This window comes from Sapajus apella, unplaced genomic scaffold (assembly GCF_009761245.1).
Source record: "Sapajus apella isolate SASKATOON/1434 unplaced genomic scaffold, GSC_monkey_1.0 scaffold18, whole genome shotgun sequence".
In the NCBI taxonomy this organism is placed as follows: Eukaryota; Metazoa; Chordata; class Mammalia; order Primates; family Cebidae; genus Sapajus; species Sapajus apella.
The window spans coordinates 23,934,243-23,958,072 of NW_022436958.1; the positions used below are offsets into that span (position 1 = coordinate 23,934,243).

The window sequence follows — 23,830 nt, forward strand, 5'->3', positions numbered from 1 at the left end:
GAGATTGCATTACAGTAACTAGTCTTTTTATTTTAATGATTTTTTTTGCAGTCTTCCCTAAGGAGGGATGAATAAGAATTGGGCAAATCTCTACATTTTAGCAAGAGCTTTTAACCTCTAAATGTTTTTTCCTAAAAGTAGCATTAACTGGCAGGTTTTATAGATGGAAATTGAGCAGGCAGAGGCAGGGCAAGGAGCCATGCCGTGTCTGGGTGCCTCTCTGTTTATACAGTTGACCGGTTTCAGGGAAGGAAGGGGTTTTCTGCAATGGCACAAGCCCTGGAACCTTTCCTGTCTCTGCTGCCAATGACAGTCTTACCCATTCTGTATACAGCAGAGAGGGTGAGGAAAAGGGTCAACAGAAAGAAAGAAAATGAAAACTCATTCTCATCGCTCACTGTATTCGGGCTCAATATATGCTCAGGAATCTCTCCTCTTTGCCACAGCCTCCCCCACAAAACACACAGATCCTCCCATCCCATAATGTGCACATGTATACACCACCACCTCACCAGGCGGTTACTTTAAAACGTATATGGCAGACATTAGACAGGAAAAAAAAGAAAAGAACCAAAAAAGCTTTTCTTTATCCTAGATTTCAAAGAGCTTCATCTGAACTGAGAGGTTTACACCTGGCATCTTAGCTGGCCCAGTACATCTACAGGCTGACTTCTGAAACCATTTCCAGTGTCCTAGAGGAACTCAGAATGGCTCTCATGCATCAGTCCAGCTGCTCCAGTACTATAGCCAACCAGGGTTCCAAGGAACATGTGCTGTTAGCTTTTCTGACGTCAACCTTAAGCAAAGTATCCCAATTTTTCTTTGGACTCAATTTTAACTCAGTTACTCATAAGTTTGTCATTCTCTACTTGGCACTCATTTACATTTCCTGCCTGCATCACCCCGGACTTAAAAGATCACTGTTTATAAGACAGTTCATTCTTCACCACTGAAAGGTTCAAACACACAGAGCAACCACTCTTTGGGGAGTATTTCACCCAGTGGTCCTTAGCCTTCAGTGAGATTCCTAGTCACCTAGATAGCCCAAAATGTCCCCCCTCATTGTTATTGCCTGTGATAGAGGGACCCAATGATTTACATTTTTAATGAGCGCCCCAGGAGATTCTGATGCAGGGGGTATGGTGAGGATTAAAACCAAGACAGTGAGTCTTTGAAATTCAGAGATCTGATGTCCGGATGTCCCCAGTACTCTGGAAGGGGTACTCCACGGATTCCACAGCTGATCAGTCTTCTGGAGCTCTGTGTCTGTGCCACTCCCAAAGCAGTCCCATCTTGCCCCTTGTTCCACACAGAGTCCATCTTTCAATTCTTCCAGATGACCCTTGACTTGTCACTCCCCAGCAGGAAAAGGCGTCTCCTGGTTCTAAAACTGCATGCTCTCTGCCCGCACCCTTCAGATCCTCTTTTGTGTCAGCTGAGCCAAGCAATTTCCGGTTCTCTGAACCGACACTTCTAACCAACCCTCCCTCTGACGCGAGAGGTTTTCGTGGCTCCTCTAACTGACATGCAGAGAGTTCAGGGTCCACCTCTAGGTTGGACCTAGGTTAACAGGTACAAACTTCATCGGGATAAACAAATTGCTGGGATGAATCCCCCGGAGGGAGGTGTTCCACAGCACCCACCCACACAGTAACAGGCGAACCTTTCTGTTCCTATTCAGGCATGGAGTCATTTCTACATGTGTTCATCTCATAAACTGTCTCCATCCTTACTTTAGCTGACGTGATTGTTTGTGGCAAAAATTTCAGAAAACAGCTGTTCTGGTCAACCCCACGACCTCATTTTAATTAGAAAGGGTGGAGCACCTCTTAGGTGCATCCCTGACACACAGCACTGCCACACACTGACAAATTCTTGCTGAGATAATGACCGATAAGTAACTTTACAGCCTGGATGTGTTCTGAAAAAATTTAATATGAGCAAATCCATGTTTTAAATGCAGTGAGGAAACAGGATTTTTAAAGAAAGCATGAGGAAAAAAAAATCCCAAAACGCTGTGTCCCACAAAATATGCCTAAAATACATAAACACTATGCTACAAAGAGAGGTTCCAGTGCTCAGAGATATGAAACAATCTACTTGGTAATGAGAAACACACCCAAACAAAAGCTTAAAAAACAACTCAACAGGCTGCGTGTGGTAGCTCACGCCTGTAATCCCAGAACTTTGAGAGGCCATAACAGGTGGATCACCTGAGGTCAGGAGTTCGAAACCAGCCTAGTCAACATGGCGAAACCCCATCTCTACTAAAAACACAAAACTTAGCCAGGCGTGGTGGTGCATACCTGTAGTCCCAGCTACTTGGGAGGCTGAAGCAGGAGAATCACTTGAACCCAGGGCTTGGAGGTTGCAGTGAGCCAAGATCATGCCACTGCATTCCAGCCTGGGTGACAGAGCAAGACTCAGCAATTAAGCAACAATCACATAATGAGGAATCCTTTCATAATGAGAAATGACTACTTTTTTTTTAATCAGTACCATCTAAGATGTGTCACCTGTATTCTGGCAGGGGGGAAAAAAAAAACAAAAATTTACCAAAAACATGAGGGTTGAGAACAACAAAAGAGAGGTCCCTCTAACAAAACATACGTACATCTTTAAATTCTTACATAAGACTCAAGTAACTTAAGTTTTAACACTCCTTCATATTCTTACAGAATTGCAGCTCTATAATAGCTTTCAAAACAAACTTACAAATGGGCAAGAATATTACAAGAACTCACTCCTATTCCCCAGAGGTAACCTAATACCTTAATGGGTAGTGGTGCAACCCATCCCTTTCTTGAAACAACAGGCATTATTGCTTTTCCACTCCACCCACCTACACACCCCAAGTGAGATACAGTGGATGAAACCCATCACATCAGAATTGTTCTAATGCAATAAAGGGCAGGAAATTTAGAAAAAAAGAGATCACCTTCCTGGAAGACGTAGACCTTGAATTTCAACTTAAAGAATAAAGGAAAATGAACTTGAAAATAGGATGCTGGAGTTCTGTGGCCATTTGTGATAGCCTAACAAAAGCGTGGAGGAGAGAAAGGAAAAAGACTTCAGAAAGAAAGGAAGGGGTCAGGCATAATGGCTCCCGCTTATAATCCCAACACTTTGGAAGGCCAAGGCAAAAGGATCACTTGAGGCCAGAAGTTTGAGATCAGCATGGGCAGTATGGTAAGACCTTGTCTCTATGGAAAAAAAAAAAAATTTTTTTTGGCCAGGCAGGGTGGCTCATACCTGTAATCCCAGCACGTGGGAGGCCCAGGTGGGAGGATCATCTGAGGTCAAGAGTTTGAGACCAACCTGGCCAACATAGTGAAACCCCATCTCTATTAGACAGGTGTGGTGGCAGGTGCCTGTAATCCCAGGTACTCAGGAGGCTGAGACAGGAGAATCACTTGAGCCCAGGAGGGAGAGGTGGTAGTGCGCCAAAATTGCACCACTGCACTCCAGCGTGGACAACAAAGAGTGAAACTCCATCCCGAAAAAAAAGAAAAAAAAACTTTTTTGAGATGGAGTTTTCTTTTTTTTTTTTTTGAGTTGGAGTTTTTAATTAGCTGAATGTGGTGGCACACGCCTGTGGACCCAGCTCCACAGAAGGCTGAGGTGCAAATATCGCTTAAACCCAGGAGGTTGAAGCTGCAGTGAGCCGTGTGCACGCCACTATACTCCAGCCTGGGCTGAGACCTAGTCTCAAAAAAAAAAAAAAAGCAAAGAGGAACTTTGGGCTGGAATGGCAGGTATGAACTTTCGCAAAGCAAAGCGGCAGTGACTCAGGGGACTTGATGGCTATAAATGGGAGTGGACGTTGCCACAGCCATTAACATATTTAAGCTATTAATATTTCTGTAAAGAAAATCTTCTAACTGCAAATTAAAAACAACAACCAAAAAATAACATTTCCGTATACATTATGTACAACAGAGCCGCCAATATAATACTTCTGCTATGGAAACTAATGTGACCACGAGTGAGTCATGAAGTATTTTGCCTTTATTTCAGGTCCAACAATGTACCCAGCTGATGAATTTTGCCTAAATTGAATGTCTTTGGTACCATATTATTATGGGGTGAATTGTATGCACCCAAGAAGATAGACTGGAGTCCTAACTCCCAGTACCTTGGAATGTGACCTTATTTGGAGACAGGGTCATTACACAGGGAATCAAGTTAAAATGAGGCCCTAATCTAGTATGACTGGTAACCTTATTAAAAGAGAAATTTGGACACTGAGACAGGCAGGCACACAGGGAGAATGTCATGTGAAGACTAGAGTTATGTTGCTACAAGTCAAGAACTACTAGAAGCTATGAGATAAGCCTGGAACAGATCCTTCCCTGGCACCTTCAGAGGGAGCATGGCCCTGCCTGACACCTTGATCTCAGAATGCTAGCCTCCAAAACTGAGAAAACTAGTTTCTGTGTTTAAAAAACAGTTTGTAAAACTTTGTTATAGCAGCCCTAGCAAACTAATACTCAGGTGCTTCAATAGTCTGCTTGGGCCAGGTTGTCGTATTGACTAGTAAAACATACATTTTGCCAAAAAATATTTTTTAAAGAATAACATTAATATTTTGCTTCCATGATGTAATTTCTATTTTTCCATGGCCTTCTCTCCCACCACTTGAGAATTACGGACAAGTCTTACGGACTCAAAACAAAAATAACCAATGTTGGGCTGGGCACAGTGGCTCAAACTTGTAATCCCAGCACTTTGGGAGGCCAAGATGGGCAGACCACTGGAGGTCAGGAGTTTGAGACCAGCCTGGCCAACATAATGAAACCCTGTCTCTACTAAAAACACAAAAATTAGCTGGGCGTGGTGGCACATGCCTGTGGTCCCAGCTACTCGGGAGGCTGAGACAGGAGAAATGTTTGAGCCTGGGAGACAGAGGTTCAGTGAGCCAAGATCACACCACTGCACTCCAGCCTGGGTAACAGAGAGAGACTCCGTCTCAAAACCAAATTAATTAATGAAATAATACCCAATGTAGTACTGATTACACAGATACAGGAAGGATGCTTCCCTAAATAGAACCAAACAAAAGAACTATCTAGTCAAGATTGAGCTCTTAATCCAAAACCTTCTGTCCAAACTATGAATCGGACCTACCTTCACTTGGTTTTATTTTGTACCTACCTATGCTGATGGTGCTAATAAATACCATCATTATCTGGTTTGACTTTCATTTTTTTTCAAGTTCTTCTGTGCATCTTCTGGTAAAAGAGTCAACAAAGAAGGATCCTACACAAACTATGGTTTGCAGGTCAAATATCGCCTGCAGCTGGCTTTTGTATTTAAAGTTTTACTGAAACACAACCATGCCCATTTGTTTATATATTTATCTATGGCTGCTTTCCAGCTACAAAGGCAGTGCTGAGTAATTGTGTCGAAGACCTCATGGCGTACAAAACTTAAAATATTTACTATCTGATCCTTCACAGAAAAAAATTTGCTGATCCCAACTATAGATAATTTATGAAATATATGAGCAATTCCCACATGAATTTTCATTTCTTGCTTCTCTCAATTGTCAATAATCCCAGTTCCACTAGTCCTATTTTCCAATCCTATTTCACACATTTAGCTAGAGAACAATAAAAAGAGGAAGGGCATTCTAGCACTTTGGGAAGTCAAGGTGAAAGGACTGCTTGAGCTCAGGAGTTTAAGACCACTGTGGGCAACATAGTGAGACCTAATCTCTGCAGAAAAAGTTAAAAAATGAACTGCACGTGGTGGTGTGTGTCTGTGGTCCCAGCTATTTGGGTGGCTGAGGTGGGAGGATTGCTCGAGCTTGGGAGGTTGAGGCTGCAATAAGATATGATGCACCATGCACCACACTCCAGCCTGGGCGACAGGGCAAGACCCTGTCAAAAAAAAAAAAGAAGAAAGAAAGAGAAAGAGAAGAAAAGGAAGGAAGGAAGGAAGGAAGGAAGGAAGGAAGGAAGGAAGGGAGGGAGGGAGGGAGGGAGGGAGGGAGGGAGGGAGGGAGGAAGGAAAAAGAGAGAGAGAAGGGTTCTTAGAATTTTAAATGCTTTTTTTTTTTTTTTGGCTTAAATTTCTCTTAATGTTCGCAAGTTTTTCTGCATCCCTTTTAAAGAAATAAAACCAAACTCGGCAATGAATTGACGTCAAGACCATGAAAGATATATTTCCTTTATTTTTCTCTACTCTGCTTTAGTATCCTAATAAGCAGTTTAATAGAGTCAATTAAAAGGTAGAGTAACTCTAAGGTGACAACACAAAACGACCCATTGAAACCCTTGTTTCTATCCTGGAATCAAATCAAATGCACCTAGAAGAAAAATGGTGACAATTCAGGTAAACTGTAGCATGACAACTGCAAATCAGATATATTCTTCCTAGGTACTTCTTAAATATCTGAACCTCTTATGGCATTAATTTCTAACCTACATAGTTATTTATATACCTGTTCCATAGTCTCTATTAGACTATAAGGTTGACAACAGGATTACTAATTTGTTATTCCTGTCAGGGCCTAGCAAAGGCCATAACATACTCTAAAATATTGACTGAATGAATGATAATCCAAGCTGAATCTGGTTGAAAATGGCAAAGCTGGCCGGCACAGTTGCTCACACCTGTAATCCCAGCACATTGGGAGGCCTAGGTGGGCGGGTCACCTGAGGTTGGGAGTTAGGGACCAGACTTATCAACATGGAGAAAACCTCCTCTCTACTAAAACTACAAAATTAGCCTGGGTGTGGTCACACATGCCTATAATCCCAGCTACTCAGGATGCTGAGGCAGGAGAATCACGAACCAGGGAGGCAGAGGTTGCATTTGCGGTGAGCAGAAATCACCTCATTGCACTCCAACCTGGGCAACAAGAGCAAAACTCCATCTCAAAGAAAAAAAAATGACCAATCTTCACTGGCAGTCAGGATCTATGGTTCTAGTCCTGGCTTTGTTACAAATAAGCTACGTGGTATTGAAACAACCTCCCCTCTAAAAAGAATACTGGGAAAAGCTTATCTCTGGGTCCTTTTGGCCTAATATAGTACATTTGTTTTATGGTAACACATTATATAATGAACATTCCTTCAGATCACTTCATCTGAAACACTAGTATCACATCGTAGAATTCATTCAGGATAAAACTGCATGCTGTAGACACCAGAAACAGTTGGTGAGGGAGACCGACAGACTTCCACCCACTTTTCTTTGGACTATGCAGCTAAGAACCTTAATATAGATTTTTTTTTTAAATGGTACAAGTGAACAATTTAGTCTGAATTATCTATTGTAACAAAGGATGATCAAGTAGCCATTCTGAATTTTCAAGAACACAGAGCAATGTGCTCCTCACAAATGAGCTGTCTGCAGAGTAGGGCTGTAAAGTCCTAACTGCGGTTTCTTCTACACAGGAACTTAACACCTAGAAACCACAGAGTAAAATCTGCATGCTGTAATAAGTCAGGCAGGCAGGGACTGAAAGTATGCAAATTTTTCTACCCACAGCCAATTATATGAGAAAGACAAACAAATTTAAAGGGCAAAAGAATATTCATTAATAATCAGAATGTGCAAGTTTTCCAGATCCCTAACTAGATTGATTTCTCAAGTCAGCTATCTTGATTTTGTAAATGCTTTAAAAAGCAATAAAACAGGTGGGAAAACTGAGCTTAACAGAGGAGAAATTAAAAGCAAAAAAAGAAATGAGAGTTGGCAGATATTAGTTTATTTTGCCTGAAGATAATATGCAACTTACTATTGCTAATGGCCTACTGTTCAGAGAATGATTTTTAAAACCTCACATAAAAATTCTGAAGCCCTATCAATGATCTTTTAAAAAAATATACTCTTTAACATTCATTTAAAAAATAGTGCAAGTGTGTGCCATACTCGGAAAAACAAAAACTTTTAAGGGAGGATGGTGAAGCACTAAGTCAAAGTCAGAAAATCCACGCTTTTCAAGCTGTAATACTTTAAAAAAATCACTCGAAGTTTCTGGATTTTAATTACTTAGGGATAAATTAAAGGGGTTGAACCTGATAATCTCTGACGTCCCTTCCAACACTAAAAGGCAAAAGCTTCTTTTAAATAAGTGGTTCCCAAACTGTTCCAAGAATACAATTCGTAAATATTCTAAAACTGAATGATTCCATGATCAAATAACTCTAGGGAAACAAAGAAATGCATAAAGTCAGACAAATATCTCTGCTGTAGGACTTCTCAGGTACTTTTTTCTGCTAATTTACACTTTTACTTTCCTGGACAATAATAGGTAATATGTAGTGTTTCCCAAGTTTCTTTGTACAATGAATATTTTAATTCCTAGAACACTTTCAAAGTTTAATAGAATCCGTGTATCTGAGTAAACATAATTTGGGAAAAGCAGCTTTGAACAATAAACTTCTGAATTTTAAATCAGATGCTGAAAGAAGGAAAATGCTCACATAATAGTTGAAGGCATCTATTTCAGAAATTGTAATAACATCTCTATAGTGTTTACATATCATAAAGTATTTTATCTTACATTAACTCTTTTGACCCTTAACCCTGAGAAGCTAAGGACAGATATAATAAAATATCACGTCTTTCTCATCACAAACATTTTTTGCTAATGAACAGAATAATCACAATCTTCTTCCACTATTATAATCATAGGCCTTCCTTGACCCTTCCTCCAAAATCCTCTTTCATATAAACTAACCTGTTAGGAGACACCCCAAGGAAGGAGGGAAGCATCCAGAGTACGAGTGCCAGGTAATGTGTCACGTGCTGTCACCCAGGTGACATCATGTAATCATCTCAACAACAGTAAGTAACTTATCCCTGGCTTTGCTGCCAAGGAAATTAAGGCCCAGAAAGTTTAAGAAATATCCCTTTAAGTGATAAATTTGGGATCCACACCAATGCCCACCTTTTGTTCTTTAAAAGCAACCTGTGTTTTTGAAATGGTTTAATGGTGAAATGTTTTTAAATGGAAGTTGGCCATGTAGTTCAGTTGAAAAACATTAACATTTTATTTTGGTTTGTGTTTCATGGTTGGTATTATCTGTTGGAAATACGATTTGATTTACACAAATATTACAACAGTAGTTAGTTTAGTGAGAGGTGTAATTTATACAAGAATCTCATATTCATCATTATAAACACCTGAGTTCTTACTAGGTGCCAGACAGACCCATATGGACTATCTCATTTAATCCTCCAAACAACTCCACAAGGCAAGGATCCCAGAACTACTCTTTCTTCAAGGTTTTGACCTCAGAATTTCCTCTCTGAAAAAGCCTGTTTACTTCACCTCTCTCCCAGGGACTTTTCTTTTTATATCTTATCAGAACCTCCATGCCCCTCCCTATCCCAAAAGCTCATTGTCTTTCTTGATTTCACCTGTTTCCTTAGCCTTCATAACCGTGCTCTTGATTTTCAAAGCATACTCTTCTTACCAATGCCAAACCCTACATAAACCCATTATCCAGATGTTTTCTCTTATTTATTGTTGAAGGAGGCTCAGGATATCATGCCAACTCACACCTCTGACTCGCCATGAGCCTTCACTACCACTTAAGTCATCTCTGCACTCATCTCTGTTTGAAGGCTCACCAAATTCCCAAGAGCATTATTCCAAATCCTTGGTCACACTATCCTCAAACTGAAAATCCCATCTTTTTTATTTTATAGAATCTGAACAGACAACCTCGCCTCCTTACTGAAGCCTAAGCATTTATAAAAAGGTGAGCTTCACTGGCCTGCCTTCCTTCCACCTCTAGCATAATCCAATTTCTCCTTCCCTGTAATCACTGTCAGGAAGATCTCTGAGGAGCCCTTTCCTCTAAGACTAATCCTGCCTCAACCTTTCATAAAAGCAAGCCCTATTTCCAAATATTCCCTCTTTTTTTCTAGCACCTTACTCTACCTACAAACACAGTCAGATGCTGAAATAACCTTGTCTCTAGGCTGTCACTTGAAATTTTCAGGAAAAAAAACTCTTTGGTAACTGATTTCCTAAAGACACACCCTCTTCATTCATTCACTCTTTAAACCCTTTGGAATGTGCTCCCCCCACCCCTGCCTCCACCCTTCTTTCCTGCCCCACCGCACACACAGTACTCCATTGAGACTTCAATTTCAAAAGCTTACAAAGACCTCCCAAAGGATATGTCCAACCGCCCTTTACTAGGCCTTTGTCTTTCCTGACCTCACGGCAACATTTAAGGGAGCTGACCACCTCTTCTTAAAACTTTGTTCTTTCTGGCTTCTGTGACACCCTCTGGATTCTCTCAGTTTTCTGCCATTTCTTTCCCTGTACTTTGCCTAAGGCTCCCCCACTCCTGCCCAATATACAGTGTGTGCTCCCCAAAGTCTGTTCCATCTCTTTTCTTGACACATTCTCCTCTGGAAGTGCTTTAATCCATTCCCAGTGATCCACCTATTAAGTCTGAGAAGTTTCTGTGCTTCTTCCCCAGAGCTCCAGTTCTCTGCCCGCTTGCTAGAAATTTCTGCCTGGGATGGCAAGTAGGAAGAATAATGTGTGACTCATGTGGCCAAGTTAAAATGGCCAATCCAAACTCACTGCCTTTCCTCAGAAACTCTTTTATTTTGATAGGCTGAATACTCTAAACCACTCACGACCCTACCTGCCCATCTTCCATATTCCTTTGAAGTGGGAAATGTTTTAGTATAACCAATGCAGTTGTTAAGACTATAGATGTTATAGGTGGCTATTTAAAGGTGATACGTATTACCAAGAACGAAATTTGCCATGTAAGAATGTGGTTGAGAAGATCCAGGACAAACGCGAAAATCCATGCAGATGTGTGAGGCAGCTTCTTCACTGACTTCAAGGTAATCTCAAGGGAGTGGTAAAGAAACGCTTACAGTCATCTCCCCAACCAAAATGACTTCTTACAGTGGTTTTCACTGGGGGGTGTGATTTGCTGTTTAGGCTGGACAATTCTTCCTTATGAGAAATTGACCTGGACACTGCAGGATATTATGCATCCCTGGTGTCTGGACACTGAGTATCAGAATTCACCAATCCCTCCCCCATTTACTTTAACAGCTAAAATAACAACAATAACGTAGAAAATCCCCGCAATAGAAAGGCTGGGTTTTCCCTCATCACTGAGCCCCAGAGCAAACAAAGTTGCAGTAACTTTTCATTTTCCCAATTACTTAAGACTAGAAGCCTACGACGGTCTATTCCCAGCACACTCCCCTCCCCATCCAGCCAGTCACCAGCCAAATCTTGTCAATTCTTTCTATACAATATCTTGAATCCGTTATATTTAATACATAACACTGTCACTACTCCATTTTACATCTTTATTTCAACTGAGACAACACCTTCTAAACTCAGGCTCTGTCTGCTCTTACCCATTTTAGCAAACTTGCTCATAATGGTCTCTGTTCTTCAACCTCCAACCTGCAGTCAACCTAACCTGAATTACCCACTATTTCCCTGATAAAGCCCATGTTTTCTATCTTCAAATCTTTGCTGAATCAATGTTCTTTTTACCTGAAATGGCACCTTCCGTGAGGCAACCAATTATCCTGTCTCCTGAGTTAGACATTTTGGTCAAGTCCTTCTCCCTCTTCTTCCAAATGCAGTCTTGAAAACTTCTGGAGGATACAGATCCCTCTGACAAATGGATAAAAGCTATGAATCTCTACCCAAGAAATAGCCAATGTATTCACATTTTGTATAATTTTAAGGGCTTCCTGTATTCAAATATCTATAAAATCTGATCACTCCTCCTGCCTACAATTTAACTGACTTCTTTTGGGTCCTCAACAGCTCTCAGCTGTTTTAACAACTAGCTAGCTGGTTTCCGTGCCCAGATTCTCCCCTAATGTGCACCAGTGCTATCTCCAGCATGCCACCAGTTTACTTCACAAGGATTCCCATCTGTTTTTAAAAGATCACTTAACTTATGCTACAACTCAATAATTATTTAACTCAATGTTTCTGGGCCTGTGTTAAATTTTCAGTTAAACAAAAGAACTATTCAATCTCTTAGAATTGGTCTGATACATTTAACACACAGAACTGAGAATATAAAGTACAGCCAAAGTACTTTCTAGAATATCTGAATTGGTAGGGTTGGGTCAATCACAAATAGTCTTCCAAAAAGGTGATTTATAGGCAGTTCTCCAAAGAGGAGAGAAACAAAGAGATCTTGTCTTAGAACACAGAAAGAAAATGCTGGATGATAGGACTGACAACTAAGAAAAAAAAGTAGGGGAGATGTAAGAATCTGAGATCATTCAAAACAATGAAGCTATATGTTTGCTCCCAACCTACACAGCACCAAAACAATGAGACTGGAACCGATTTTGTAAAGTGATGTATCAGCTAGCAAGTTAAGAAACTAACAGGGTAATAGTGCCTTCTTCTTAGTCCCTACTTCCCCTGCCCTCTCTTCAGCACTCCCTCCTCCTGCTCTTGCTCTCAAGCTTTGCAGCCTCTGCAGTACACACCTAAAGCTCCCCAGACACACTGAAAATTCCCCTGGGTTATACACCAGCTACTTCTACAATGCTGACATTATCTGTACCTTATACTTCTTACAGAAATCCTTTCTCTTCCATTATACATTAAAGAAGCCACATCTCCCACTGCACTGCCCTTTCAAAAAGCTAAAAGCTTGTACATGTATCCTGGAACTGAAAATACAATTTAATTTAAAAAAGAAAGAAAAAAGAAAAATACAGACATATATATGAGAAAAAAAAAAAGAATCTAAAAGCCAAAAAGGAAGTTTGCAATGAAGACAGTCATATGTATTCATAAGAAAATAAACCCAAAGGATTCCAACATAAGTAGGACAGTCTTGGTTTGTCACATTTAATACAGAAATTAAATGTGGAGAAAATTTATCTGTCCACAAAACAGCTGTAAGTCAAATGAAAACAGGTGACTGTGACAATGCCTCCATATTTAGAATGTTTAGAATAGCTACTCTCCTGAAAAGTAATCTAGAATATGAAATTTCACATAAATAGCTACATTTCCTCCTAACTCATGTAGATACATTTGTACCTTAAAAATGTTTTTAAAAATACAGAAGGTCTATTTAAATATGTATAAAAATAGGAAAATATTAAGTTACTAACTATAAAAAGTATCTGTCAGAAATGAGTGATTTCTAAAAAGGTAGTACAGGAATTTGCAGGAAATAAAAATAATATACAAAAAAAAGGAAAGGACCACACCTCAAAACTCAGGCATTAGAAACAAGCAGCACCTTCACGTTTGAAATTCTCAAAATGTACTCTCTGGGGTTTTACCACAATTTTAAGACATTAAAAAATACAGATTTCTAACTGGTTTATTTTGGTTGCTTGCTTGCTTGTTTCACTGTCTTTTTCTTGATAACCAAAGGACCACATGCTCATTCTGGGGGACAACAGGGACTCAATGGTTGAAAAACATGCAAAGGACCATGAAAAATAGTCACTTGATTCTATAGCAGAGGAAGCCATTTGTTAATATTTTGGCATATTTCCTTCCAGTTTTTAAAAATACATTTTTGAGACTGTATTGCATATACAATTGACAAACAAAAGATAATCTTCTCTAGTTTACATTACACTGTTTTAAAATTCCAAATGTTTAAATGAATAAAGTGGAGCCAACACAGTTTTCTATTTATTAGCCTACTACTCTGAGTAACACCAAGTTTGTTGCTGCTGCTGTTGTTATAGTAAGTGTTAAATCCCAACCGTTACATTGATTTTTTATTTTAATCCTGAATTTCATTTGCTCCATTTAATTCTTTCACCTTATCCTAATTCCAGGAAACGCTTTCTTCCTTTCCTCACAGTGTGTTCTATACTATTTTAAAGTTTACCAAGATTTTAGAATGTGTTAAGCAAAGCATTCTGTACAGATATGAGTTTAAAAACAAACACCCACTAAACACCTACAGATGTCCATGGACAAAAAAAAAGTTGATTTTTCTGAGTAATGCAAAGACAGTATCTTTGAAAATCAAACATACAAACAAGACAAAGGAAAGAATTCAGGAAATAATCAGGCATATACTAAAAATCAAATCTGTTTTCCAGCCAAATAAAAAGTAGCATTTTTCACTGATAAGAATGATCAATGCTCTTTTTACCTTCCTCATAAAGAAGAAAGGATTGAAAGACTTCCCCAGAGAGAAAGCAAATTCTACTATCGAGAGCATAATCCCTGATCAACTGTTTAAAAATATGGTGGTACTTTCTTTTTTTTTTTTTTAAATGTGGTTGAAATTTTCATTTTCAACCTCCAGACAGGTTCTTACCCTTCTTCAGGCTGCCCCTCATTCTAAACACAGTCCATTCTTAGGAGACTATGTCAAGGTCTCCCTAGACCACACAGAGTCTCCTAGGACCACCCGCTGTTGCTTGCTCTGTGGGGACATTAATAACAGCACCTTAGAAGGATTAACAACAACCACCCTGTGAAGTGGGCACTATTATTTTTACTTAGCAGAAACTCAGACTTAGGGTGGTTAAGTGAAAAAGCATGCAAACGGTAGAGCCAGAACTTAAGCCACAGTCCTTCAATTAGGTAGAGTGCAGGCAGAAGCATTGACCAAATGGTTAAAGGTGAAATGTGAAATGTGCACTGTCATCAGGGCTTAAGGAATACGCTAAGGGGCAAAATTTTAAGTGGAAAAAGTAAGAATAATATGTTTTATAATCATGATTTTTTTATAACTAGTTTTAAAAAGTGAACTGGATTTCCCTGAGAGAGAGTTGCTAGAATTAGCAAATTTAAAAATGCAGTACAATGAAAATCTGGGACATACTTATACTAAAAAATTATTCCCTGTTTATCTGAAATTCAAATTTCACTTGGTGTCTAGCATGTTATCTGTGAAAGCCTTTATAAAACAAACAAAAAACACTAATACATTCGAGAGCTACAATTCCCAAATCTGAAATCTGGACACCCTGTGGGCCACATGTCTTTGGGAGACCATGTAAAGGGAAGTGTAGTGAGGCCACAACTGTTCTTGACGGGTCCCGCTTCTTTTTCCTAGTAGCAAACACAGCCCTTGACTCCAGGGACCTAACTTTCACCAACTAGACCACTTAATGTCACTGCCTCAAAACTCCAGACCTTCTCTATATGGATGCTGTGAAGATTAAATATGACTGAGGTTTCTACAACCTTCAAATATTTATTTATTGGCTGAGCAGTTTATATATTCTCAGAAACCTGGATCAGATAGACCCTTACCTTCCTGATCAAGAAAGTTCTCAAAAATAAAAGTATTACTAATACATGGTGAGCCCAGTTGACAGTAATCTCTAAGAAGAAGGAAAAACAAAAAACTAGAAGTATGTTCAAATCCTGAAGTGAACTATGGAACATATATTGAGATGCCACACAGAGTCCTCAGCAGAAAAAGTGGACAATCACTGATGAATTGTACAGCTTTCAAATGACTATGCATGGGTAGATATTTAAAACATCATCATCATGACTCATAGATACTACCTGATCACAAATACATAGAGATAACATAAAAATGGGACAAGACCTTACTTATATGTACCAATTAACCTTTCTGCTACTCTCCTCTAAACCTCCAATCTCTGTAGCTCGAAAACTTTTACTTTCTTTAAAACGAGAAATTGAGACTGTTTCAGGCAGTGTTCATTTAAATATCTTCTATGTACAAGTTTAATCTTCAAACTTTAACAAAACCCAATCTACTAAACACAAATTGCTGTGAACAGAAACTGCCTGAAGAGGATTAATCAACAGCTTTGTATGTCATCCTCTAAACAAGGCCAAACACTGAATCACTGTTGAATTCCTCACGTGCAGCTACACCCAGTTAATCTTGAAGAAAGCAGTAAACTATGTAAATCTACTTAAACTGGGAAGATAAGTACTTCACTCATCAAAAGTTAGCAACATTTAACAAGTACAACTACTGGAGGGCAAGACCATTTGTAAAGAGAAAGAAACACACACACGGACATAAACACACACATACACACACGTGGAAAAATTTTGCATCCACTCCCCTACTTCCAAAATCCTACTGGAAACCACTAGGACAACATACTACTTAGCCAAAAAAATGGCCTTCCTACATGCCACATGTGCAGAGCCAAAGTATGGTTGGTTTGTAACTTAACTACCTCCAGAAAGCAGTTCCAAAATGGAAGTAAGGAAACATGAAGAGGAGTAGCTAATAAAAGAATTAAAGCAACAACACAAAGATAAAATGAAAATATCACTTTTCTGTATCTAAAAGCCTTTGAGTATAAATCACTTTTTATGTTTCAAAACACACTAAAATATTTTCACTACTATGAAAGTCTTGATAAATGGTTTCATTTTGGTTTTTGGTGTGCTCTTTTCATATCATCAGATTGGATTTACTTAATGAACACCATAAACGTCAAAGTCACAGTCAACAGTAATAGAACGTACAGATTTGTCCACTGAGACTTGAACCAGTCATCTTTATTTAGACACTGCCTACTGGGTTATCACTTCATTCAAAAGCTTCTCACTTTGACCTAAGCTGAGCAGGTGTACTTCTAATGTGCTCACAGGCCTGTGAAGCAGGAAAATCCTGTTTATCCCAGATGATGCCAGAGATCAGAGCTCCCTGATGCCCTGGCTACGCTACGTGGGGGCAGGTGAGGGATGAGTACCAACCACCTCTGCTTTAACTGAAACTGGCTCACACCTACACAGTCGGCCCTCTGTCTAAAGAGGTTCTGCATCCGCCTACTGAGGATTAACAATATTTGGGGGGAAAACAATAAAAATAACAACAATACAACAATTTGAAAGTAATACAGTATAACAAGTATTAACATAGCAGCTACACTGTATCGGGTATTATAAGTAACGTAGAGATTAAAGTGTATGAGAGGATGTATATAGGTTATATGCAAATACTACACAATTTTATATCAGGAACTTAAGCCATCCTAGAATCAATCTCCCTCGGATGCTGAGAGATGACTGTATGTGTAAAATGTACAAAGTTTTAAGAAATGTACAAAGTTTTAAGAGTTGTACAATCATTCACTACAGCCAAATTTTGGCATCAATGCTGCTTCCAAACATCACAAACTCACCATTTGTATCATCCATTTACTTCATCTTTCACCTCCTATCTCACAAGTTCTCCCTCCCCAAAAAGGTGAGAGGAATCCCTAAACTGGACTTCTCAGATTAGAAGGGTGATGAATAATGATGAGGATAAGCTTTACATGAGCTTCTATTGAGGTGCGCATGTAGGCAGGCAGCCGTAGCGTGGTGGCTTGAAGAGAGTGATTGTTAGGGTTCAAATCCTGGCTCTGCACTTTGAATTATACAGACTTGGGGCAAGTTACTTAATCTATGCCTCTCAGTGTTCTAAACTGTAAAATGGAGATACTAATATTGCCTGCCTCATAGGACTTACAAGATGACTAAATGAGTTAATCTGCCAAAAACATTCAGAACAGCAACCAGCTAGTAGTGAAGTACTCAATGAATGTTAGCTACTACTATTACGTATGTATAATGCAAGTGTGATTCAAAACCATTACGTTTTTTTCCAAAGGTGACTAAAGTATTCTTTACATTCCATTTTTTCCTCAGGCAAATTATCTGAGATCGGCTCTAACAGCTGACTATGTATTTCTAGACTAAAATCAAACTGCATCATAGACTTAACATTTTGCAATTCTTTCATCAAAATGAACAAACCAACATGAATTGAAAGGTTGAAGTTTAACATCACAAAATCTTATAAAAAGCATTAATTAGACTTCCCATTTAGGCTAAGCCAGGATGAGATCACAAAGTCACTCATGGTAACCAGGTCCCTGCGCTGGAAGTGTGCTTTCCCAGTGAATGGCTAAATACTAACAAAAGAAACCTTTGACTCAAATACCACTGGTACCCGGGGTCTTGTGTTTGTATAATGCCTACACATTCATTTCTTTCTTTGCCTATAGAAAAAAGAAAGTCTGTTTGTTTTTCTGATTCAGTCAGCCCTTTTAGTCTTTGAATCTAAGGAGAGCCCAGTGAAAAGAAGAGCATCTTATCAGCGTGCTCCAGACCAGCAGGCTACCCCCCTTCACACACAAAACCTCCAGCCCCTCACAGCCAAAGGCCTCGCCCTCAGAGCCTTTTCCCCATTTCAGAGCTAACACCCTGCCGGGTTTTGACAACAAATAAATGAATACACAAGGCCCTAACATAATTAGCCATCTTTTCAGGTAGAGTGAGGTGGGTGGGGAGGAGGGGTTGTGAGGAGAATGTTTATTGTAAATTGGCTGCATTTATGAAGTTGATGTAACTGTACTGGATCCGAGAGCATTTTTTTTAAAATGAAGCCACATGAAGTGACTTCGAGATGCCAGCTTCGAATCTTGACTATCTTAGCATATCCTTCAGCCAAGTCAGAAACGCAGATTTTATTTATTTAATTCATTAAAGAACTTCTTAACCCAGGTAAAACTTCCATGGCCTTCCAAATCAAGGGCACACAGACCACGGGGTGTGTTTATTGCCTTTTTAAAGAGAAATTAACATAGAAAAGAACTAAAGACCAGAAGGCAGAAAAGATTTCTTTTTGACATTGACACAATACTTGCAAATAATGCTGGGACACACACACACACACACACACAGAATGACTCTGAGAACAAGAACTAAACAGAATCAATAATCCTGTAAATACCTAAAGGGAAGCCACCAGGCATCACTGTCATCGGTCGAGATCTTAAGAGAGCTACGGTCTGCCTGGAAGGATACAGTTCGCTTGTATCCTTATTGGGATAATAACTTAATTGATTTGTCTCAGTGGCTAAGGATGTAGACAAGAGATTTATTATGGAGAAAAAATATCCGCAATCCTGTTTTTGTTTTCTCAACAAGCATCTTGCCACTGACCTCTAAATCAGTTTAACCTTTTCTAAACAGACCTGCACATTTTTTAGATAATTTAAAGCTAGGTTTTGTTTTTGCTGCTGTTGAAAGGCTCTGTGAGATTTATCACAACATGGCTTCAGTAACCTTCTTTTAAAAACAAAGATGAAAAACAAAACAAAAGACCTCAACTATAAGCTCTCAGCTCCATTCCTTTTACCGGCAGGGGATTGTGATCTAACCACTGAAGTGGCTTTGGAGTTCAATCTGTTAAAAAATGTATGAAAGGGTATGAAAATAGGAAAGAGCATGTGTATGACTCAGGCATATCCAAGTATCTTCTGCAACTAGGATGTCACAGGATTTCCCTGTGCTATTGAAAACCTTGAGAAAGTGACAGTAGAAGTTCCTGTTTCTTTTTCTTTTTTCTTTAAATGAGGGGGGCGCGCGCGAACACACACACACACACACACACACACACACACACACAGACACACACACACACACAGACACACGTCTTCCGGGTTTCCTGCGAATCAGACAGGTTCTCTGAGGTTCCAAGCGAAGACTGCACACCAGCGTCACGACTTATTACCGTACTCCGCTACACACAAAGGTTTCGGGAAAAACCCAAACTTGTTGCAGCGCTGGGCGAAGACCCCAGCCCCGCGCGCCACTGCCCCTCATCGCCTCTCCGCCCCTGCCCCTACCCCTTCCTCCACTTCCCACCCTGCCCAACCCAAGCAGCGGGGGCGAGGGCATCTCCCCGGCTCAGGTCGCCGGCCAAGCCGTCCCCGCCGGCCGCCTTCCTGGGAAACAAGGTCACCGCCCAGCCGGTCCCTCCGAGGAGGCGCGGAGCCCCCGGGCGCGGCCGTCTTTGTAACGCGGGGCTCGCCGGCCTCGGCGCAGCATCCTGGCCGCCGCCTCACCTGCTTGCGATAGGGCGTCCTGCAGTTGCTGCTGCCCCCGGGGTTGCCGCTGCTGCTGGGGAAGATCATCGCTGCGGGCGGCGGGCGCGGGCGCGGGCGCGGGGCAGCCTCGCCGCGAGGGGGAGGGCGCAAGGAGGGGGCCGGCCGGGCCCGGGGCCGCGGCAGCTCTGGGAACTCCCTCTCGCCGCGCGGCGGCGGCCGGCGGGGGCTGCAGCTCCGCGCTTACTTCCCCTCCGCCCTCGACCTCCGCACTCGCCTAAAAGTGCGGCGCGGCGGCGGGCGAGACTCGAGCAGCTCGGGCGGCCGCCGCCCTGCGTGCCATGGACGGGAGTTCGCGCGCAGAGCTGGCGGCGTCGCCGACTCTCCCGGCGGCAGCGGAGGAGCAGCGCCGCCGCGTCCCCACCTACCGCGGCCTCAACCACCGCCCCGAGAGCGCGCCGGCCGGGGGCGGGGAGGCGGCCGCGCACCGCCTCGCGCCGCGCCCAGGCCCACCCGCGCCTCCCCGCCCGCCCGCTGGGCGCGGCGCCTACCGCCCCACTGCCTGCCCGGACCCCGCGCTCTCCCTCTCGAGCTCGGGGCCGGGGCCGGGGCCGGGCGGCCCAGGGTGCCGCCGGCGCCCCCGCTCTGGTGCAATGGTTGGGTCTGGCTCCCCGCATGCCGCACATTCCTCGGAGTAGCCATCCCCCCTCCTCTGTTCTTTTTCCCCCCGCAGTTCTTTCCTAAGCCGCAGCGGCAGCTTTGCACCCCGGCTGGAAGACCTTTTGAAGGGCGTCGCCTCGGGGACCACTCTGGCACCTGGGTCTTCCCTCTCTTCTTCACGTTTCAAACTAGGCCTCCGGCACCACTCTCCAAGAAAAGGTGCTGACAGTCACCCCTACTTTGACTAACACACGAACCTCCCGTCAAAGCTCTGCAAATCTCCATCCCCCCCATTCACACGCTAAAATTTTAGCAGAGAAAACAGGTATCCACTCCCCAACCCCTCAACCAAATACGATCGGTAAAGTTTTGTTTTATCCCTAAGCCAGAGTTTACCAGCTTTCCTTCAGGATGACAATATCAAGGAGTGAAAATCATTTAAGGCCATCGGTTTGGTAAACCTTTCTCCTTCCTGAAAACTGGAACAGTGTAATCCTTCCTTATGTTAATTATTAGATGCGACACAAATGTGTTCTAAGGACACAGACACTCGGCAAAAAAAAAAAAAAAAAAAAAAAAAGACAAAGGGAGGAGGGACTTTCCTTTGTTTCCCGATGTAAATGACCTAAGGCTGCTCAAGCTGCCCCTGCTCTGGACCACCTTTCCGTGGACGAATGAAGCCCTGAACCTGGGCAGTGCAGGCCTCCACGGCAGCCCGGACTGGCAGAACCTGCCGTCTCTGGATAAGCCACTGGGACGGGCTTGCCATCCTTCAAATTGGCCTGTTCCACAGTTACTATTAGAGAATATTATCGCTGCAGTAAACATTACAGAGTTCTTCCTTGGTTTCTGATCTCTTAATACCTTCCTGGAAAGGCTCATCTGCCATGATAATGAAAAATCCTAACTTGTCTAAAAAGTGAAGGCATATAACTTCTGGCTTCCCTAAGGAAAACAGTGTCCCCTATGGAAATGAAGTCTTCTGGCAAAGCTGTGGCCATTCAAAGGCTTTTCTGGCCACAAAGAATTGGAAAAATATTCATCCTAGATATCCTGCTGGTGACTCAGTGAACAGTGAACCTCTTCCACTCAGGCTCTTCCAACATTCTCCAGCCAGATAACTGGAAAGCCTCAGCTATTATAAATAACCGTATAAAATACACATGTAATTCCTAATTCTTTTCATAAAAAAAAAAAAAAAAAAAGCAAAGTAACTTATTCTGGGCACAATACTAGGTGCACAATGGACGAGTAAGAACTTGCCAGACAAAATTCACAGTAAAAATCTGTCCTTTAAAGTGATTAAATATTAAACACAGTATAATGGCCATTCATTGAAAGTTAGTATATCTGCTGGAACTATTTTCTGCTACTCCATGGATAAGACAACTGTTTTGACTGCCCTTTTGCAATCTCCTCTCACTAGGACCCTTTACTGAAAGTTATCAAGCACAAGTATAAAATAGAGGAGATTCATCAGAATGTTCAAGTCATAGGTGCCTTTCCCTGAGAACTTACTGCTCAACACCCCAGCAGCTCAGACCTGTGCATCTCTGCATCTATTTAAAAAATTCCATATACAATCTCAGTTGTCAAGAGTGGTCTCTTAGGAAACCACAATGTAAACCACAAAAGAACAGCATAGATTAATTTTTCTATGGCTGTAATCTAAGGTCATGATATTTTGGACACTGTGCTATCCAGAATGCTAAAATTTGATTGGATACACTCTGCAGTAGTTTTGCAATGATAAAAGTTTTTAAGTGATAATAAAATTTACATTAGAACACTAAAAGAATTCTAATACTAAATATTAAAATATACTAAGAATACTAAAAGAATACTAAAAAGACTCTAAGACTAGAAAAGGATGTCTAAAAGCCAACAAAATGTACGTTCTGTAATGGTGAATGACATAAAAGGAGAGAATATAAGGCGTATTTGTTTAAAAAAACAATGTTCAACAGGGTTCAAAAGTTCCAAACTTAAGTAGGTGCTGTGTTCTTAAGTAAGTAAAGCATTACAGAGAGATAAGATAGATTGTCTACCCTCAACAAAATATAAAATGTAATGAAGTCACTCAAACCCCAAGAATGGAATGTAAGAAAAATAACATAACTATGAGACCCTGTGCATAACATACACACTCAGTTATAGATTATTCATAAGTGCTTAGTTTTAAGAGTGATTATAGAGATAGATCCTGGTGAGGTTCATCTGAAAAATTTCCTCAACCTTTGAAACAAATACGTTCTAAGACAGAGAAAGTAAGAAAACAGTCCAGAGAGACTGCAAGTTATCATGGTAAGAACAGGGCTTTGGAACCTGTCCTGGAGATGCTCATCCTCTTTAAAGGGAAACGGACTTTGCTGCCTGGGCTGTCCTGTCTTCCTCCCTCACCTCACTCAGCTGGTAGGAAAAGAAGCTGTGGGAATCTGATCTAAGGGCAACCAATCCACAGGCAGGCCAGTGACCTATGACCTGGCTGGGATTGAAAAAATGAGCAGGGCCAATCCAATTCTCACCCTTGGGGATTTGATTCAGAAAACTCCAATGGCTGAACCAGTTACTAAAAGGGCAGAAACTGCAAGAGTGCCAGGGGGTAGAGTTGAGGCCACAATAAGCCAAAACCATATGCAAGCCGAGGTTATGAGGAAGCAGAAACTATGAGTAAACAGGAAGCTGACTGGCAGCAGGCAGACAGTAGGGCACGCCAGGAGTGGGTGAGCACTTGGCAGTGAAATGATGGAGGGGGCTGCTGTCCCTACAGCTGCTTTGGCTCCTAAGACTTACAACAGCCCCTCCACATGTGGACTTCAAACACCCCTCTTCAGAGAGCTTAAAGGAATCTGTACTTTGCAATCCAAGGAACAGAATTAAAGCAGAGTCAAGCAGATCTGGCTCCATATTTCGGCTTCCCACTTGTGCTCTGGGCAAGTCTGCTAACCTCTCTGAGTGCCAGACTCCTCACAGAAGTGTCTTCAGTACAGTACATGGACAAAAGTGCCAAATTCAATAAATGGCAGTCGTTGTTATTGTTTTTCCAGGTTTTATCATGGTGGTGTATAGATTTAAATGGTTACACCGTGCAAATAACTGATGCTGAACATCAAAAAACAGGAGCAAGGGTACGATAGGAATTGACGTCAAACAAATTTAGACAAAGGGAAGTCACTTTTTAAAAAAAACTGTTAAATGGCTGAATGAATATGCTTTCTAAGGTTGTGTATACTGCAGATTTAACTTTAAAAGGTTTAAAAAATGCCTGGAAAAAGGTCGGTTTCAAGAGCGTAGGTGCACTGAAGTTTTTCTTCATCTGTTTTTGTCCAATTTCCTTTAAAGAAGTTATATATTGGAACAGAGCCATTTTTGTATGAATATGAAGACTGTG

At 41.3% G+C, this 23,830-nt stretch overlaps 1 protein-coding gene and 1 long non-coding RNA gene across 10 annotated transcripts in view; one reads left to right on the top strand and one right to left on the bottom strand.

Annotated features, from left to right (window-relative positions):
* The window catches only part of RBMS1 (RNA binding motif single stranded interacting protein 1), a 216,356-nt gene that overhangs the window by 115,748 nt on the left and 76,778 nt on the right, over positions 1 to 23,830 (bottom strand). The window contains exon 1 of one of the 9 annotated variants that reach the window (XM_032286515.1): positions 19,801 to 19,927. The exons of 7 other annotated variants lie outside the window; for them this stretch is intronic. In XM_032286515.1, the coding sequence (XP_032142406.1) occupies positions 19,801 to 19,869 (69 nt within the window). In that variant the 5' untranslated portion in view covers positions 19,870 to 19,927. Of the gene's footprint in view, positions 1 to 19,800; positions 19,928 to 23,830 lie in introns of those variants that run through there. One more of the 9 variants, XM_032286516.1, reaches the window with a different exon arrangement.
* On the top strand, positions 1,878 to 23,287 carry LOC116557058. The gene is made up of 3 exons (XR_004271337.1): positions 1,878 to 1,962; positions 12,759 to 12,761; positions 23,276 to 23,287. It is a non-coding gene; the product is annotated as an uncharacterized LOC116557058 (long non-coding RNA).